The sequence below is a fragment of the Callospermophilus lateralis genome, chromosome 7, assembly GCF_048772815.1.
Source record: "Callospermophilus lateralis isolate mCalLat2 chromosome 7, mCalLat2.hap1, whole genome shotgun sequence".
Classification (NCBI taxonomy): Eukaryota; Metazoa; Chordata; class Mammalia; order Rodentia; family Sciuridae; genus Callospermophilus; species Callospermophilus lateralis.
The window spans coordinates 6,399,057-6,415,726 of record NC_135311.1 but is presented as its reverse complement, the minus strand read 5'-3'; the positions used below and the strand labels follow the sequence as shown (position 1 = coordinate 6,415,726).

Below are 16,670 nucleotides of genomic sequence, written 5' to 3'. Positions count from 1 at the left end.
TTCACCTGCCACGGTCCCTCTCCCCCGCGCTCGCTCGCTCTCCTTTCCAACCCCTATCTCTCCCAGTCCACCTTAACTCGAGCTCCGCCCCGGACCCCGGTCCAGCCCTCTGCCGCTGCTTCACCCCGCCCCCTGCACTCCACCGCCCGGTCCGCCCATTGGCCGGAACACCCGCCCATCTCAAGTGGGTCCCGCCTTGCATGAAACCAGGGAGGGGGCGGGGCCGAGGGGCCGGTCTGAAACCTGAAGGGGAGGGGGAGGGGGCAGTGTCCGCAGCGGCCTGGGAATGGAGCACCCCCCCTTAGGGGCTCCCTCTTCTCCAAGAGGGGCTTCCTTAGGGTCAGCACCTCGAGAGGGAAGGGTATGAGAGGTTAAGGATAGGCTGGGTGCGGGTGAAGACCTAGGGTCTTGAGGGAGGGGGTCCCGTGAGGGGCTATAATCAGGTCAGGGCCCCAGGAGGGCGGGGGAGGGGGACACTCGGCCTTCAGCTTCGGCCCCTGCGCCCCACCCCCCACAGAAGGAGCGGGGGAGTTGAGGCTGCGGGCACCCTATGTCCCTCCCCACGCGTGATGGCGCCCCGCGGGGAGGGAACGGCGCCTGGGGGTAAGAAGCCTCGGCGCTCCAGCCGGTGCCCGCTGCGGCCTTGGCATTGTCAGAGGGGAGGGGCCGTGTCCTCCAGGAGGAGGGGGGAGGTGCGCTCACGCTCCTGCTCTCCGCCTCCATCCTGCCGGTTCCCTAAGTGGAGAAACTGAGTCTCCACGACCGAGGGACTTCTCGACACGGCTTCGCTCAGAGACCCAGGTGGCGAGGGGGCCTGGGTGTTAGGAAGTTTGTGTGTGTGGCTTGCGCGGCGCGGGGGGGACCGGCGTGGGTACTTCGGTCCCCGAGAAAGGTAGCCTGTCTGGGAGTTTTCCAGCTGGGCCTGCGGCGCTGCGTACCCCAAAGGGCCCCTCCCACCAGTGTCAAACGGAATCAAATCCGGCTCCCTCGGGCTAGGTTCGGCTCCGCAGCAGCCCGCCAGGCCGAACCGGGCCGGACTCGCTTTCTCTTCCCTAACCCCCTCCGCAGGGGGCCTCCCTCCCTTTCCAGCAGGTGGCTCCGCGGGACACCAGCTCAACCTGTTGGACCACAATGGGCGGCGCCAGGGGGGCCCTGGCCCTCACCCGGGCTGACCCGGGATCCCCGCGCAGGGGGAGGGGCGGAGTCCGGGTCCTCCCTCCCTCTTGCTCCTTCTCTCTCCGGCCGTGACTCAGCCTCGGGGCCGCTGCCCTGCGCCCTAGCCAGGGGCGGAAAGTGTGAGGCGCCCCTGAGGGCCCAGGCCAAACCAAACAGCCCCCCACCCTAGACATTATCTCACTGGAGAATTAGGGGGGCTATAGGAGGGAGGGGTTAACAGCAGGCGTGGGGCGCTCCAGCTCGAATAATCCGCTCCAGGTTTTCCTATGGTCCCTGTCCCCCCTGGGTCCCGAAGCCGGTCAGTGCTCCGGGTTTTCATCTCGGCCCCGCCGGACAGATTCTGGTCCTTAGGGCCGGGAGCGGGTGGGGTCCTGGCCTGGGGTTTCCCTTCCTTCTTCTGCCGTCGGGGTCGCACTAGCCAGGGGAAGGGCCGCGACAAGGGCAAGGCGTTGGTGCCAGAAGCACAAGTGAAACCGAGAGGGGTCTGCTTCGGGGCGGAGGTTGCACGGCCGAGGAAAAGGATGGTGCGGGGAGGGGGGTTGGGAGGAAAAAATTGGCTCAGGGACTCCAGAGGCAATAGAAAGGCGGGCGCCTTGGCACCAGCATTAGGGAGCAAAGATGCGAGAGGCTCGCCCCTGCCCGCCCCCCACCTCTGGGGGTCGCGTCTGGCAGGACACCACCCGAATCTTTCTGCGGCTAGATTGCCACTCCCCACTTGGGTCTGAGCAGCCTCTGAACTTGCTGTTGGTTCTTGAGTGACCGACCCTCCCTCCCATATTTCTCTTTCTTTTCCAGTGCTGGTGACTGAACCCAGGGCCCTGCGCAGCGAGGCAAGCGCTCTACCATTGGGCTACATCCCCAGCTCTTGCTTTTTCTTCTGGCACAAACAGCTCCCTCTCTCAGAGGCGGGAGCCCCAACTTGAATTCAATTCCCACCTATCCCCCCAACTCTGGACTCTTACCGCGCCAAACCTGAGACCGCCGCAGTAGAGGAAGGCTGCCTGGGGGCCCGCCCCCTCCCGTGGAATCCCGGCGGTCCCACCCCCCAACCCCGGGCCAGTGCCTGGAACTGGGAGCCAGAGGGCAAGTGTGGAGCCTGCAGGGGCCTCCTGAAGACAGGGGAACGCCTCAGATCCGCACGTTCAGGTTTCAATCTTCAGGCGACCAGCTAGACCTTAATATTTCAGGCAAAGTAGCAGGAGGTGGGTCAATACCTAGAGAGTGAGGTTCCTGCCCTGAAAAGGATGGAAGTCCCAGCTGGGAGGACCTGGGGCCGGGGACAGCGACTTAAGAGTGGTGGCCAGTTGCCTAGACTGGCTGGGCCACGTGCGCATAAGAGTAGACAGAAAAGTTAGACACTTGCAGAACCTGGGGGGAAAGAGGCTTCGGGCGGCTGGAGGGGCGAGGCCCTGCCGGGCGGGGTCTAAAGCCAGTGGGTCTGGGGGCCTGTTTCGGAATGTGAGGGGCTGAGCTGGAGCGGAGAGTCAGCCTGCGCCTGGCGCCCACCTCTTCCCCACTACCCCACCCCCCTTCCCCTGGCTGCCTCCGCTTCCCTCGAAAAACCCGCCGCCCAGGAAACCGCTGGGGGCGCTCAGACCGCAGTCCCCCCACCCACCATCCCCCATCTCCCCCACCGCGACCGCCCAACCCACCTGAAGGGGCCGTGGCTGCCAGGGGTACCCCCCTCCCGCCGACTCCCCCCACACCTGCGGGCAGCACTATTTATAACTCCGCGCCTATTCCGGGCCTCTCGGCTGGAGCCGGCTGCCGAGCTGTGCTAATCGCCGCCGGGATCTCTGCGCCCCCCAGGGCCAGGGGAGGTAAATTTAGCTTCAGGAAGCTCCGGGGAACATTTTCCAAAACTCCACGTCCCAGAGAAGGCGAAACAGAACCCCTCTGCGCTCAGCCTCCCTCCGGCGAGCCACTAGGGGGCGCAGATCTCCGGATCCTGAACCCAGCCTGCTAGGAGTTAGGGTCGCTGCTTTAATCCTGGGGAGGGAAAGCATAGAGACGCGTACGCAGTTACTGGGTGCCGGACTAGTCATTGGCAGGAGATATGGGTATGCTCCGAGGCCTCCAAATCTGCAGTCTGAGAACCACTGGAAAAGGGAGTGGGGACTTATGTGTGTTGAGAGGGAAATAACACATGTAAACGAAATGCAAATAAGAGCCTAGGCCCTTGGGGTCTGCACTACAGGGCGCCAGCAATGTTTGCCACACCTCTCTTGTCTTTTTTCTTTTTTTTTTATTTTATTTTTTGGTATCCGGGATTGAACTCAAGGACATTCAACCATCCCCGTTTTGTATTTTATTTAGAGACAGGATCTCACTGAGTTGCTTAGCGCATCTGGCTTTGAACAGATCCTCCTGCCTCAGCCTCCCTAGCCGCTTGGATTATAGGCGTGTGTGTGTGTGTGTGTGTGTGTGTGTGTGTGTGTGTGTGTGTGTGTGTGTGTTTTAAGTACTGGTGATTGAACTGAGCCACCTCCCTAACCCTATTTATTTGTTTATTTATTTATTTGTTTGCTTGCTTATTGAGGCAGGGTCTCACTAAATTGCTTAGGGCCTCCTTAAATTGCTGAGGCTATTGTTTTGTTTTTGATACTGAGGATTGAACTCAGGGGCACTTAATCACTGAGCCACATCCCCACCCCCTCTTTTGTATTTTATTTACAGACAAGAGTCTTCCCGAGTTGCTTAGTGCCTTGCTAAGTGCTGAATCTGGCTTTGAACTCACTATATTCCTGAAGTTGGACTTGAGCTTGCAATCCTCCTGCCTCAGCCTCCCAAATCGCTGGGATTACATGCATGCAAATCCCTCGTTTTCTGCATGCTTCCTGGTGTAGTTGGGAAAAGGTGGAGCCCCCCCCCCCCCACAATCATTACTATGATATCCAGTGTATTAAGTGCCCCTACCCAGACCTCTTGGTGGTGACCACTCTCCCCTGCTTGCTTCTCATTTCACCATTGAGGACTATCTATCCGATGTAATCTTCAGGGAATCCTGGATTACAGGCTTCTTGTCTTTCTGTGGTACTTGGGGGGTCAGTGCCTATTTATCCCTCTTGTCTCTTCCCTCTTCCCCACAGGTTCCCCAACCCCTTGTGGGCACCAAGAGGCAGATGCAATCTTATCCACCCCTCCCTATGGCATCCTGCTCCCCTGCACACCCTGTTCCCATCTCAGTTCCTGGGGTGGTAGTTGGCATGCTCAGAACCTGAGTTACTCTATTTGGGGGAGAGAACACTGTGGAGAACTGGAGCATTTCTTTTTCCCTTCTAGAAGAATGGAAAGATCTGTCCTGGGTGAATTAGGTGAAAAGGTGGTTATTGGGATGCCCCACTGAGCTCACAAGCCAAGATCCAGAGGAGTCCAGAGGGGTTCAGGGTTGAGGTGGGAAGCAGGTGCAAACTGTGGGTGGGGGGCGGGCAGCCTACACTGGCTTACCTGGTTTGGCCTCCCAGGAGACTTGGCCATCATCCACACCAACACCAGCTCAGAAGAGGTGGACAGGCTGATGAGGAGGAGCCCTAAATTTGTTTTTATTTATTTACTTACTTACTTATCTATTTTTTGAGGACAGGAATCTCACTATGTTGACAAGGCTGGTCTCCAAATACTGGGCTCAAGAAATCCTCCCTCTTCAGCCTGGCGACTAACAGGGACTCCAGGTGTCTACCACTGCACTTGACTAGCCCTGAATTTGAGATCTAAAAATCTGGGTTCACTAAATGATTGCTCTTCTGCAGAATGCTGTCTGACCTCCACTTCTGGGCTAGTTTTTAACATGGGATAATTATCCTTGTCATGCCATATATATCTTTTTAAATTGTGGTTTGGGGTTGAACTCCAGCATGTTTTACCATTAAGCTATATCTACAAACCTTTTTCTATTCTTTCTTCTCCTTTCTTCTTTTTCTTCTTCTTCTTTGGTACCAGGGATTGAACCTAGTGGCACTTAACCACTGAGCCACATCCCCAACACTTTTATTTTTAATTTGAGTCAGGGTGTCACTAAGTTGCTGAGGCTGACCTCAAACTTTGTGATCCTCCTGCCTCAGCCTCCTGACTGGGTGGAGGCTGAAGCAGGATGATCACAAGTTCAAAGCCAGCCTCAGCAACTGATGGAGGCTCTAAGCATTTTAGTGAGATTCTGTCTCAAAATGACAAATAAAAAGGGCTGGGGTTGTACCTCCATGGTTAGGCTCCCTTGGGTTCAATCCCTAGTACCAAATAAGTAAGTATATATATCAGTAAGTATATAAATAAATGGGAGTACTGGGCTGTGAGGGATAAGAAACAGTCTTGAGGTCAAGTACTAGACTGCCATAAACAAAAGACAGGCAAGCTCTGAATATACTGCAGTGGTGTTTGGATCCTACACAAAGTGCACGAAGGAAGAGAAATCAAGGTACAGGGTGGGGATGTTGCTTGGCGGTGGGGTGCTCGGTGTGCATGAGGCCCTGGGTTCAACCCCCAGGACTGAAAACAGACAAATAACAACAACAAAAAACCAAGAGACAGAGAGCAGGGTGCAGAGGACTGTGAGGAGTCAACATTTTGCTGGGGACCGTGCTGCACACCTGTAATTTTCATCCCAGCAGGTTGGGAGGCTGGAGGATCACAAGTCCAAAGCCATCCTCAGCAGCTTATCGAGGCTCTAAGCAATCAGCAAGACCTTGTCTCCAAATAAAATATAAGAAAGGCCTGGGGATGTGGCTCAGAGGTAGGGCTCCTGGGTTCAATCCCTGGTACAAAAAAAAAGAATAGGTGTATTTGGAATCTAGCCACTCAGCACGCTGTTGCTCTAGTCTGACCTGACCTGCCGAGGTGTCCGTCTGTACTGGGCTTCTTACCTCCTAAAGGTCTTGAACAGTCTAACCTTGTTTTCTAAAGTCTATTCTCAGCATAGCAGCCAGTATGAACCTTTTAAGTAAAAACTTAGTTCATGTTTGATACCAGGCAAGTTCCTCATTCACTCAGCATAAAAGCTCAAGTTTGGGGCTGGGGTTGTAGCTCAGTGGTTGAGTGAGCGCTTGCCTGGCATGCGTGAGGCACTAGGTTTGATCCTCAGCACCACATAAAAAATAAAGTTTGTGTGTGTGTGTGTGTGTGTGTGTGTGTGTGTATGTATAAAGAAAAGCTCAAGTTTTTTTTTTTTTTTTTCCAGTACTGGGGTTTGAACCCAGGGGTGCGCTACCACTAAGCTATACTCCCAGCCCTTTATTTTATTTTTTTTTTAAATTTTTAGTTGGGTTCCATGGTATATACCTGTGATCTCAACCACTGGGGAGACTGAGGCAGGAGGATCGAAAGTTCAAGGCCAGCCTCAGCAATTTAGTGAGGCTCTTAACAATTAGTGAGATCCTGTCAAAAAATAAAAAGGGCTGCGGATGTAGTTTAGTGGTAAAGTATCTCTAGGTTCAATTTCTAGAACCAATTTTTTTTCTATTTTGAGACAGGGTCTGGCCTCAAACTTGTGATCCTTTTGCCTCAGCCTCTTTGTTAGCTGCGGTTACAGGCATGTACTACCACTACCCAGTTTAAAAAACATATCTTACCCAGTGCAGTGGCAGTTGCCTATAATCCCAGCAGCTTGGGAGGCTGAGACAGTAGGATTGCAAGTTCAAGACCAGTATCAGCAACTTAACAATGACCTATGCCATTTAGTGAGACACTATCTCAAAATAAAAAAACAAAAAGGCTGGTATGTTGCTTAGTTTTTAAGTGTCCCTGGGTTCAATCTCAGGTACCAAAAATAAAAATAAACTAAAATAATTCTTATTTGGGCTGTCCTTCACCCACCTACACTCATCTCTGGCCAACTTCTTATTTTTTTTCCCATAGTATCTATCCCAATTATATCAACATACTTTAAAAAGTCTATAGTTTATCTTCTGTTGTCACCCACTGGAATGTAAACTTCACAAGTACAGGGATCTGCTTTGTTTATTGCTGTATCCAAAACACCCAGACTTACATATAGCAGACAGTCAATTATATTTGTTGAATGAATGAATGAAGATTCAGACCTGCATAACTATCTCTGGAATGTTCTTCAAGAAGTTGGTTACTGTGGTTATCTTCAAGGGAAGCAGGCAGGGAGGCTGGGGGATAGGTGTAGGAGACTTAATTTTTACTACTAGAGTTCTTTAAGTGGGGTGTGGTGGGACAGACCTGTAATTCCAGTGATCTAGGAAGCTGAGGCAGGAGAACTGCAAGTTCAAGGCCAATCTCAGCAACTTTGCAAGACCCTGTCTCAAAAGTTAAAAATGACTGGGGAGAAGGCTGCGGTGGTAGCTAAGTGGCAGAGCGCTTGGCTCGCATCTGTGTGGCACTGGGCTCGATCCTCAGCATCCCATAAAAATAAATAAATAAAATAAAGGTATTGTGTCTATCTACAACTTAAAAAAAGGAGTAAAGAACGCCTGTGGGTTCACTTCACTCCCCAGAACTGCAAAAAAGAAAAGCGAATTCTTTACTTTAGGCATATACTACCTTTACAAAAAGGAAAAAACCCAGAGAGAAAGGAGTTAAGAAGAAGGTTGAAGAAGAGCTGATCCCAGAGAGGGAGCAAGAGGGCCCCATGTACCGGATCAGGCCAGTGTCCCAGATGAGAAAGGGGGATGAGCAATACCTGGGCCCAAGGAGGTCAGGAACTCTCTGAATGGTGATCCCAGCGGGACACTGAACAAGCCCTGTTGCTGGCCTTGCGGTGGTGGGAGGCTGTGGGGGGGGGGACGTGTGAGTAAGCGTGAGCAAGACCATGTGCACACGTACCTGCCACTGGGAGTCTTTTGGGAAATCCTGTTATTGGCTTCCAAGGGGAAGCGAGGAGTCAGTTCTACTTACTCAAACGGTTGGTGTCCTGATAGGAGTCATGCCCTGATAAGCCTGAGGAACCGGTGTGGCTGCACAGATGGCTTTTCTCTTGTAGTTGTGTGTGTGAGCCCCGAGCTCTGGTAGCTCATGGGGCCCACTTCCTCCACAAACTGGGAATAGCACGGTGCTTTCCCTAAGCTCCTCAGAGGCAGGGAGATCCTACACCAGGTCCTCTACTTGGGGAAGGGTTGAGTCCCTTGGGTGGCCATTCTAATACCCTGGCCTCACAGAACACGCCAAGCTGGACCCCTCACTATACATAGGTGGGAGGATCCTGGCCTTTCTCCCCTCCACTCTCCCCACCCAGGTACCAGTGAGTCAGGAAACCTGGATTTCAATGTCACTTCTGTCCTGGACAACGTGCTTCCCTCCTTGGTCTGCACTCTGGCTCTAAGACTCCTTCAGTGCTGACTTTTGTCTCCTTCCCCCTTAGACATTTGGAACTTTTGGCCTCAAAGCCTTTTTATTATACGTATAGTTCAGCGATTCTCAAACAGAGATCTTAGAGCACAGCCCATGCCTGGTACTAAGAGCACAGTGAGATCACCCATCTGGGCTGGCGGGCTCACTCTGCCAGGTGTAGAGGTGTGCCAGGTCCTGCGGTAGTCTTACTGGAGCGCCGGCCAGCAGGCCAGACTCCCGCTCACCAGAGGTTCGACAGAGGCAGAGGCTGGGGACTGAGGTCGAGAGACGAAGGCTAGTCTGGCAGATGGCACGGCTCAAAGCAGGATCCACACTTCACTCTTCGGTCGTCATTTGTGGCCCACCTGTCCTTGGTCAGGCACAGCTGGCCCCAGGAGTCTTGATGGGGCTATAGAAGAGAATGGGGGAGCTGAGAGGCAGGCTGGGCTACACAGGCCGCAGCCACACCCCCGTCCGACCCCCTGCCCACCTGAGCGGTGCCAGCCATGCTGTCAGCGGTAGAGGAAGCCGCTCCCTGGGGTCATCAGTCCAGCAGCTCCTTGATACACCAGCAGCAGAGCAGTATGTAGGCCACTTCCTTCAGGGTTCGCTGCAGGCCCTCCCACCCTGTGCCCATCTTAATGACAGGCACACGGAGCCCAGCGTCTCGCAGGACCCCTCCAAGGGAGAAGGGTAAGGCCTGGGTTAGGGGCTGTGTCCTGGGCTGCATGTGGGCAAGGGTTCTGAGGAAGGGTGTGGGAGCTGCCTTTGGTGCCTTTTATCAACTGTCCCCACCCCCTTCAGGCCTCATGACTAGACACAAAGGCCCCAGGGTCTAGCAAAGGAACATTCTGGGCCTGGGAAAAGGCTGAGTCAGCCCCTCTGGACAGGGATGGGGTGGGGTTAGTGGGGGAGGGCCTGGGCACTCCATCTCCACAGCCAGGCCAGCTCAGCGTCCCTTCCTCCAGCTTGGGTGGGCCTGTCTGGTTGCCCCTTTCTCCGTGGTCGGCACAACTCCTCCCACCTTGGTGGGCTCTGGATGAGGCTGGCGTTGAGAATCATCCAGGAGTGCTCCCTTCCGTCTGTTCCATCCTACCCCTGTTCCTCAGGGTGGGCATGACCAGCTCCAAGCTTGCAGGTCTGGCCACTTTCATCCCTGGGAGCACAAAGACACAGCCAGAGCCACAGCACAGTGAGAGGCTGGTTTATTGACAGGCACTCCCCTCCCGCCTCCACGCGGGAGGTCACATGCGGGAGTTCCGCTCCTCTTCTTCATTCTCCAGTAGGTAGGCTGGACGGTAGGTGGAGTGTCCTCCTGGGCCTAGGCACTTCAGGGCTGGGTTCTGTACTGTGTTCTCCCGACTCCCCAGAGACGTGTACCTGGAGAGCAGAAATGGAAGGCCAGTGAGTGACGGTAGGCTCTCCCGGGGGGGCTCCCCCATCCCAACACTTTCACATCCCCCACACCCATTCTGCTCCCCTAAACTTACCCACGGTCATACAGGATACAATATGGGACAAACAGCTGACGTAGAAAGTCCCAGATGTTTCTGTAGGTCCAGTCCTGGGAGGTCAGAGTCATAGAATAGTCACAAACATTCTCTCCCCTGCCATCCAGGAAGGGGCCATCCAAGGCTCCCCTGCCCCTTGGCTCTGAGGGAGGGAGGCTTGCTGTCTGGTTCTGTGGTGCACCTTGCTCTGTGCAGACTAAGCAGCGAGACACAGGAGGCCTCCGTCCTCTACCCTCTCCATTCCCGAGCCACTCTCACTGACGTGTCACATCCCGAACATGTGTGTCTCAGTCGGTGCTGCCAGGCTCGGCTGTCTGCCAGGATGGACATATCTGTGCGTCTTATGGCAGTGACTCGAAACATGGCTACTATAATTGAAGAAATGAATTTTAAATTGTTCTTAATTTTAAAAATTGAGATATAAGCCAGGCATAGTAACGCATGCCTATAATCCCAGCTGCTTGGGAGGCTCAGGTTTGAGGCCACTGGGCAACTTTGTAAGAATTTGTTTCAAAATAAAAAAATAAAAAGGCCTGGGGGTGTAGCTCAGTGGTCAGCATGCCCCTGGGTTCAATTCCCAGTACCAAAAAATATTTTTGAGCTATAATTCACGTGTCATCTTCTTCATCCTGTGAAAGTATTTTAGTAACTTGTATTTAATTTCAGTTATAACCTAAGTATGAATAAATGGTTGTCATATTGGAGAGCACAGGTCTAAGTCACTGGTCCACAGTAAAAAGTACAATGCTCAATAAATATCTGTTGAAGAGATGAATGAACAAACAGCACTGCCTCCCTTGGATGGTGGGGGCCCCTTCATCCATGACTCAGGCCGCAGCCTCCTTCCCCAGGGGAGCTGGGGTGCAATGACTGACAGGGCACAGGAGACAGAAGGCATTACCAGCAGTGGGTTGATGCGCATGAAGGAAGGCCAGCCGGGGTCGGTGGGACTGAAAGGGCAGAGGCTACAGGAATAGGGATCAGTCCGGCGAGTGCCCATCAGGACAGCCTCCAACTGGGGGTGCTGTGTCTGCAGCTCACACAAGGCCTGCTTCATGTCACCCTCAGCCTCCAACACCTGCAGATTATACCTTAGGAAGAGAGAGGTGGAGGTCAGAGTGGGACCTGCCAAGCTCCTCTTGGAGCCCAAACTTCCGGGCCTCTAGTACCTCTTGATAGTGTCCTGTAGAAACTGTTCCAGCTCAGGAAAAGGGGAGACGCTGCGGATATACAGGATCTGGAGGGATTTGGGGACATCAGGAAATTTCCTGGGGAAGGGGAAGGATTCATAAGGTTGCTGGCATAGACAGGGAACTTGGCTCTCTGGAGAGCACACTCTCTCTTTGTTGCATGGGATGGACACCCTCCCTTTCTCCCCGTCCTCATTTTTTTAATCTAGCCGACCCACTTCCTATGGGAAGCCCACTCCAATTGCTCACTTCTTGAACCTGAGCGTCCCTATGTATGGGTTGATATTTCTGGTAAATATCACCTCCCCCATGGGACTGTGACCCACTTGTGCTCGGGGATGGTGGCCTGCACATCTATATCCAGGGCCAGGCATGCGCCAGATGCTTGATACGTAGGGTGGGAGAAGGGAACAGAGAGGTCACTGGGGCTACCTCCCTTCCTAGCCCCTGTGTCCTGGTCTCCTCTCCGCTTCCTGGGATGGGGAACTAGAGGGATTAGGTGTCCTGAGGTGGGCTCACCTCTGCACAGCTGCGTGGAAGAGGTGCAGGAGGGCGGTGCAGTCCTTGCCCCCATTGAAGCCCACACAGAGCTGGTTGAGATGGTACCGAGCCAGGGCAGTCTCAATGGTCTGTAGGGCACCTGCTACCTTTTTCCCCAGAGAAGACCCTGCCAGGCAGGCAGGGAAGTGGGCATCAGAAATATATAGCTGTTGAATGGGGCATGTTGCCCTTGCTTAAAACCCTTTAACCTCTTCCCGTGTTCTTAGGATTAAGTCTAAACTCCTTCATGCTGTCCCCTGGCCCTTGCAGTCTGTCCCCTGCCTGCCATTCAGCCACCTGCCCTTACTTCCATTCCCCTAAACCCCAAGCTGTTCCTCCAGGTCTACTTCCATTCTCTTTGCTCTTGGCCCACCCCCTGGTCCAATCAAATGCTCCTTATCACTCAGCTCTTTTGTTAGTGGGTCAGAAAAGCTGTCTCTGACCCTAGATCAAGGCTGATCTCCCAAATGTGGAATCCTCTTCGTTCACACCTCATGTATGGTCCCCTGCTTCACATCCACCCCTCTGGTTAAACCACTGATCCAGAAGAGCAGAGCATACATTTGTCCATGTTGTCCAGCACAGTGCTGGTGAGAATGGGCACTCAATCACTATTTCTTAGAATGAATTAATCAATACTGACTACTTTCTACCTTCTCTCAGAATTGTGGGAAGCCCCCCCCCAAACAGGTCCTGCGTTTCTAAATCTTGGATGGCACCAAAGGCCGGTACATGTGCCCTTCCCCAAGGAAGGCCCCTACCTGATTGAGCGAGTTTGTATACAGCCTCACTGGCTTGCTCCACGGCGTTGGGCACGTAGGAGACCAGCGACCCCTGGGGCAGACGGGCAGTCAGGTAGGCCAGGCATTCCTCCAGTGGTCCTTCTTCCTCAGAGTCTAGAGTCAGCTTCACCTGATAGTAGTTGCTGCCCCAGTCAGGGTAGGAACCCAGGCCAAGCTTCCGCCCAAAGTGGGCCTGGGCCTCCGCAAGGATGGGGGCAATAGAGGTTTCAGCAGCAGCCACATACAGCTCCTTGGAGTGGAAATGAACAGCTGTGTTCTGGAACAGTCCCTTTAGCCCCTCCAGCACCCGCCGCAGCAGCTCCGGAATGCCCGGGAAGAGGTAGACGTTCCGGACAGAGACCAGCGGGAATCGAAAGGGGCGGCCAGTGCGAGGATCTATGCCATAATGCAAGCGGGCAGAGGAGGGCACCAGGGACAGCTTCTCCCAGCCCTGCCCTCCTAGGGCTTTGATGGCTTCTTCCAGCTCAGGATGTGGCTTCAGCTCCTCCCCGAAAGCCTGGGCAACTGCCTCAAAGGTCACATCATCGTGAGTGGGGCCGATGCCCCCTGCAGTGAGAACATGGGTAAACCGGCTAGAGAAAGAGGTGACCTCGGCTGCAATGGTGGCTACTTCATCAGGCACAACAGAGACTCGGCACACCTGGACCCCCAGGGAGCGCAGTGTCCGGCACAGAAAGTAGGTGTTGGTGTCTTGAGTGTGTCCCTGGGGGTTGGGGAGGATGAGACTGTCAATACCATGGGGATGAAAGGCAGGGGGGGTATAGCTACATCTGTCTGAAGATGGGTACTCTGCTCTTTGAGGTCACCCCTTCAGGCTGTTGGGCCTGGGCTGGGTGGGAAAATCCCCTGGAATGTAGTCAGGAGATTCACCTTGGGCCCCCTCTGCTCTTTGATCTTGACCTCATGTATATTTATGGACTCAGTTATCAATTCTATGTGGGTGATTTGTCCATCTCCTTACCAGTCCTGACAGTTTCAGTCTCCTGACTCCAAGTGCTTACTGGGCAGCTTCACTGTATCCCTGGCTATTGTCACTTCAGTCAGTGGCATCCCAGACACTGCCCACAGCCAGTCTCTTCATTCTGTCAACTCTACTGAAATGTCTCCCCTCTGCTCTCCTCTGTCCCCAGTCACCAAACAGGTCCTTGGCACCTTTCACCTGGTCAATGGCAACAGCCTCCTGGCCGAGCTCCCAGCCTCCAGCCACGGTGCTTTGCTCTGTGTCTTCTGAGTAACCTTCCTAATGCGTCACTGTGATTGCATCACTTTTGGGCTCAAGAGCCATTTGTTGTTTCCAACTGTATGCAGAATAAAGTTCAAATTCTTTTGCAAGTATTTAAGGCTGTCTGTGGTGTGTATCCTATCCTCTTTTCCAGCCCCATCTCCTTCTACCTCTCTATACAGGTTAAGAGTGTGTTCTGGAGTAAGGAAGAGTCATGCTAGAATTCCATTTCTACCACTTTCTAGGTGTGTAATCCCAGGCAAGTTTCTCAACCTCTCTAAGTCTCAGTTGCGTAATCTATTTATTAACTGAGATTCACAATAAAAGCACCAACTTCATGGAATTGTTGTGAGGCTTAGTAAAATCACATTTGTGATGTAATAAGCATACTGCTAGCCTCTACTAAGCACTCAAAAAATAGTGTTTACTATTACAAACCTAATGCCCTGCCATGTCCTCTAGTAATACCCTTGATCATTCAGAAGGAATTCCTCTTCCTTCTATCTCATTTATCCACTTTGCTGAGTGCCTAAAATCATTTCCAAATAGGCTGGATATAACACTTTATTTATTTGTTTTTGTACCAGGGATTGAACCCAGGGGTGCTTAACTACTGAGCCACATCCCCAGCCCTTTTTACTTTTTGAGACTGGGTCTCACTAAGCTGCCTAGGGTCTTGCTAAGTTGCTGAGGCTGGCTTTGAACTTGTGATCTTCCTACCTCAGCCTCCTGAGCCTGTGGGCTTATAGGCCTGTGCCACCAGCCTGGATATAACTCTTAAATATATAATATGTGCATTTTTATCTCCTCTACTTGCTAGGCTTCCTGTTACTGCTGGGTAGTCCCTACGTCCCCTACTATACTACTTGGAAAAATGGGGACATTGCTACAACTTTTTTTAGTGGAGTAATTTTAAAGAAAGTGAGTCCAATATGTTGGACTCACTCCAAGAATCTACTGTGGCAGGCAAGGGGACTCCCACCCTGGTTCACCTCCCTCAACAGGATGGGGAGCAAGCTCTTAAGGTCAGGAGAAAGCCGCGCCCTCCCTTTCTTCTGTCCCAGACACACCTTGAGGATCTCATCTCCAACAATGATGATGCCCGCCGTCACGCTGCGCCCCTGGGGAAGTTCAGAGGCCCTAGATGCCATGGTTCTGCCTTCTCTTTCCCTTTGGAAGGCCCTCCGGTAGCCACCCAGACCCCCAAGTAGGGGCCGCAAACACCGGGGGACTGCCAGGTCTACAGGGCACTGGGGGCCATAGCCTGGGAACAAGGTCCGGGATGGAGAGAACCTGGAGGAGCCAGAAAGGACAATGGAGGAGAGGAGGAGCACAGTTCCTTCTTAGAATATGACTTAGTCTTCTCTAACCAGACCCTTCATAACCGACTCTTATTACTGCCTCTTCAATAAACGTGTTCTAAAATCCCAACCCATGCTCATATAAGTGACTTCGATGCTTGGCTCTAGTCTCCTTAAAATGTCCTTCTCTCCCAAGAACCTACCACTTTAAATGTCTTCGGTGTGCGGAACTGGTCGTCTCAAGAGTTTGTTCTATCTTGGGCATCTGCACCTTTAAATGTCTCTTTTCTTCGGGGCTTCTGTCCCTTTAAATTTCTACCTTATCCTGGGCCTTGGCTCCTTTAAATGCGTTCCCTCCCCTCCACCCGCGACCAGAACCCTGTCGCCTTCCCCCGCAGCCCCCTGCACCCTTTCTAGTCCGGGATCCCCTCTTTCCACCGCGCTTCTGACTGCTAAGCTCTTCCAGGCTCTCACCTGCCTATTTTGTATCTTTACCGGGTCTTTCCCTCGCTCCTTTCCTCAGGTCCCGGGTCAACTTCCGCACTCAAAGTACCGCCTCGCACTGCCCCGTACGGATTGGCTACTCCGGCTGTCGCTTAGACGCTCCCCAATGGTCCTATTGGTAGAGCCGACTGTCGCTCTCAGGCTTTATCCAGCAGGCACGAGCAATATCACGTTGTTATTGGCAACCACCACGTTCGCCGGAAGCGTGGGGGCCGGGCTTCGGTCCAGGGCGGGCGTGGGTAGGCGGGACTTAGGAGTTCGGGGCGCGAAAGTTGCAGTTGGAAGTGTTCTCAGTACTTTGGGGTGTTGTGCTGGAGTAAGCGGAGGCTTTCTCATCTCCCAGATTCTTGTATGCATATGCTGTTTTCAATAACCATGACTCTGATTCTAGGGGAAGGGGTCAGGGGCTGGTGTCCAGCATTTTTTATTATTGATGTATTTGGTACCGGGCATTGAACCCAGGGGGACTTATCCACTGAGCCACATCCCCAGCCCTTTTTATATTTTACTTAGAGATAAGGTCTCGCTAAGTTGCTGAGGTAGGCTTTGAACTCCTATCCTCCTGCCTCAGCCTCTCGAATCACTGGGATTACAGGCCTAAAGCACCCGGCCTGGCTCGGAATTTTTATTTTATTTTTGGGTGTGTGTGGGGATACCGGGGGTTGAACTCAGGGGCACTGAGCCACACCCCCCAGCCCTATTTTATATTTAGAGACAGCTTCTCTCTGAGTAACTTAGCGCCTCACTGTTGCTGTGGCTGCCTTTACACTCGTGATACTCCTCTCTCAGCCTCCTTAGACGTTCAGATTACAGGCCTGCGCCACTGCGCCTGGCCTGGGATTTTTATTTTTGAGGTTGTAATCGAACCTCAAGCAATCCTCCTGCCTCAGCTTCCCCTGCAGCTGGAACTACAGGGGCATGCTATTGAGTTCAGCTGGGATTTTATTTTGTAACAGAAGAAAGCTGAGGGAGATAGGATGTCTATCATTGCCTGTGGGATAGGAGTAGGGGAGCTTTTAGTGTGAACCTTCATTTGTCTTTAATATAAGTGATAAAATTACTTAAGATCTCTTTGAAAAGAAAAAGTAAAAAGCCTCTCTTGCTCCACGGTATTCCGGATGCTTAGTTCAAATGTCACC

General features: G+C 52.9%; 2 protein-coding genes and 1 long non-coding RNA gene across 4 annotated transcripts; 1 reads left to right on the top strand and 2 right to left on the bottom strand.

Moving 5' to 3' along the window:
* The first annotated feature begins 262 nt into the window (after positions 1–262).
* On the top strand, positions 263–3,395 carry LOC143403834 (uncharacterized). Its single transcript, XR_013091896.1, has 2 exons — positions 263–361; positions 1,972–3,395. It is a non-coding gene; the product is annotated as an uncharacterized LOC143403834 (long non-coding RNA).
* A 5,107-nt stretch (positions 3,396–8,502) lies between these two features.
* Positions 8,503–9,563, bottom strand: Lenep (lens epithelial protein). The gene is made up of 2 exons (XM_076862090.1): positions 8,951–9,563; positions 8,503–8,869 (listed from the first exon to the last, which is right to left on the bottom strand). Exon 1 carries the CDS (start codon positions 9,188–9,190, stop codon positions 9,005–9,007), a length of 186 nt encoding a protein of 61 aa, XP_076718205.1. The 5' UTR covers positions 9,191–9,563; the 3' UTR covers positions 8,503–8,869; positions 8,951–9,004.
* An 85-nt stretch (positions 9,564–9,648) lies between these two features.
* On the bottom strand, positions 9,649–15,581 carry Flad1 (flavin adenine dinucleotide synthetase 1). Of its 2 annotated transcripts, none has more exons than XM_076862089.1 (8): positions 15,502–15,581; positions 14,797–15,019; positions 12,463–13,207; positions 11,681–11,828; positions 11,141–11,239; positions 10,873–11,062; positions 9,951–10,024; positions 9,649–9,840 (listed from the first exon to the last, which is right to left on the bottom strand). In XM_076862089.1, exons 2-8 carry the CDS (start codon positions 14,875–14,877, stop codon positions 9,705–9,707), a joined length of 1,473 nt encoding a protein of 490 aa, XP_076718204.1. In that variant the 5' UTR covers positions 14,878–15,019; positions 15,502–15,581; the 3' UTR covers positions 9,649–9,704. The 2 variants fall into 2 exon arrangements, with proteins under 2 accessions (XP_076718204.1, XP_076718203.1); XM_076862088.1 differs by lacking the exon at positions 15,502–15,581 and adding an exon at positions 15,231–15,364.
* Between the last annotated feature and the right edge of the window lie 1,089 nt (positions 15,582–16,670).

Bases quoted from the DNA above. Each gene is read 5' to 3' on its own strand.
- Lenep (XM_076862090.1), bottom strand. From the start codon at position 9,190: ATGCAGCCCAGGACACAGCCCCTAACCCAGGCCTTACCCTTCTCCCTT.
- Flad1 (XM_076862088.1), bottom strand. From the start codon at position 15,292: ATGCCCAAGATAGAACAAACTCTTGAGACGACCAGTTCCGCACACCGA. The intron at 13,208-14,796 runs GTGTGTCTGGGA...CCCAACCCCCAG, and splicing joins TTGGAGATGAGATCCTCAAG to GGACACACTCAAGACACCAA. The intron at 10,025-10,872 runs GTAATGCCTTCT...CTGACCTCCCAG, and splicing joins TGCGCATCAACCCACTGCTG to GACTGGACCTACAGAAACAT.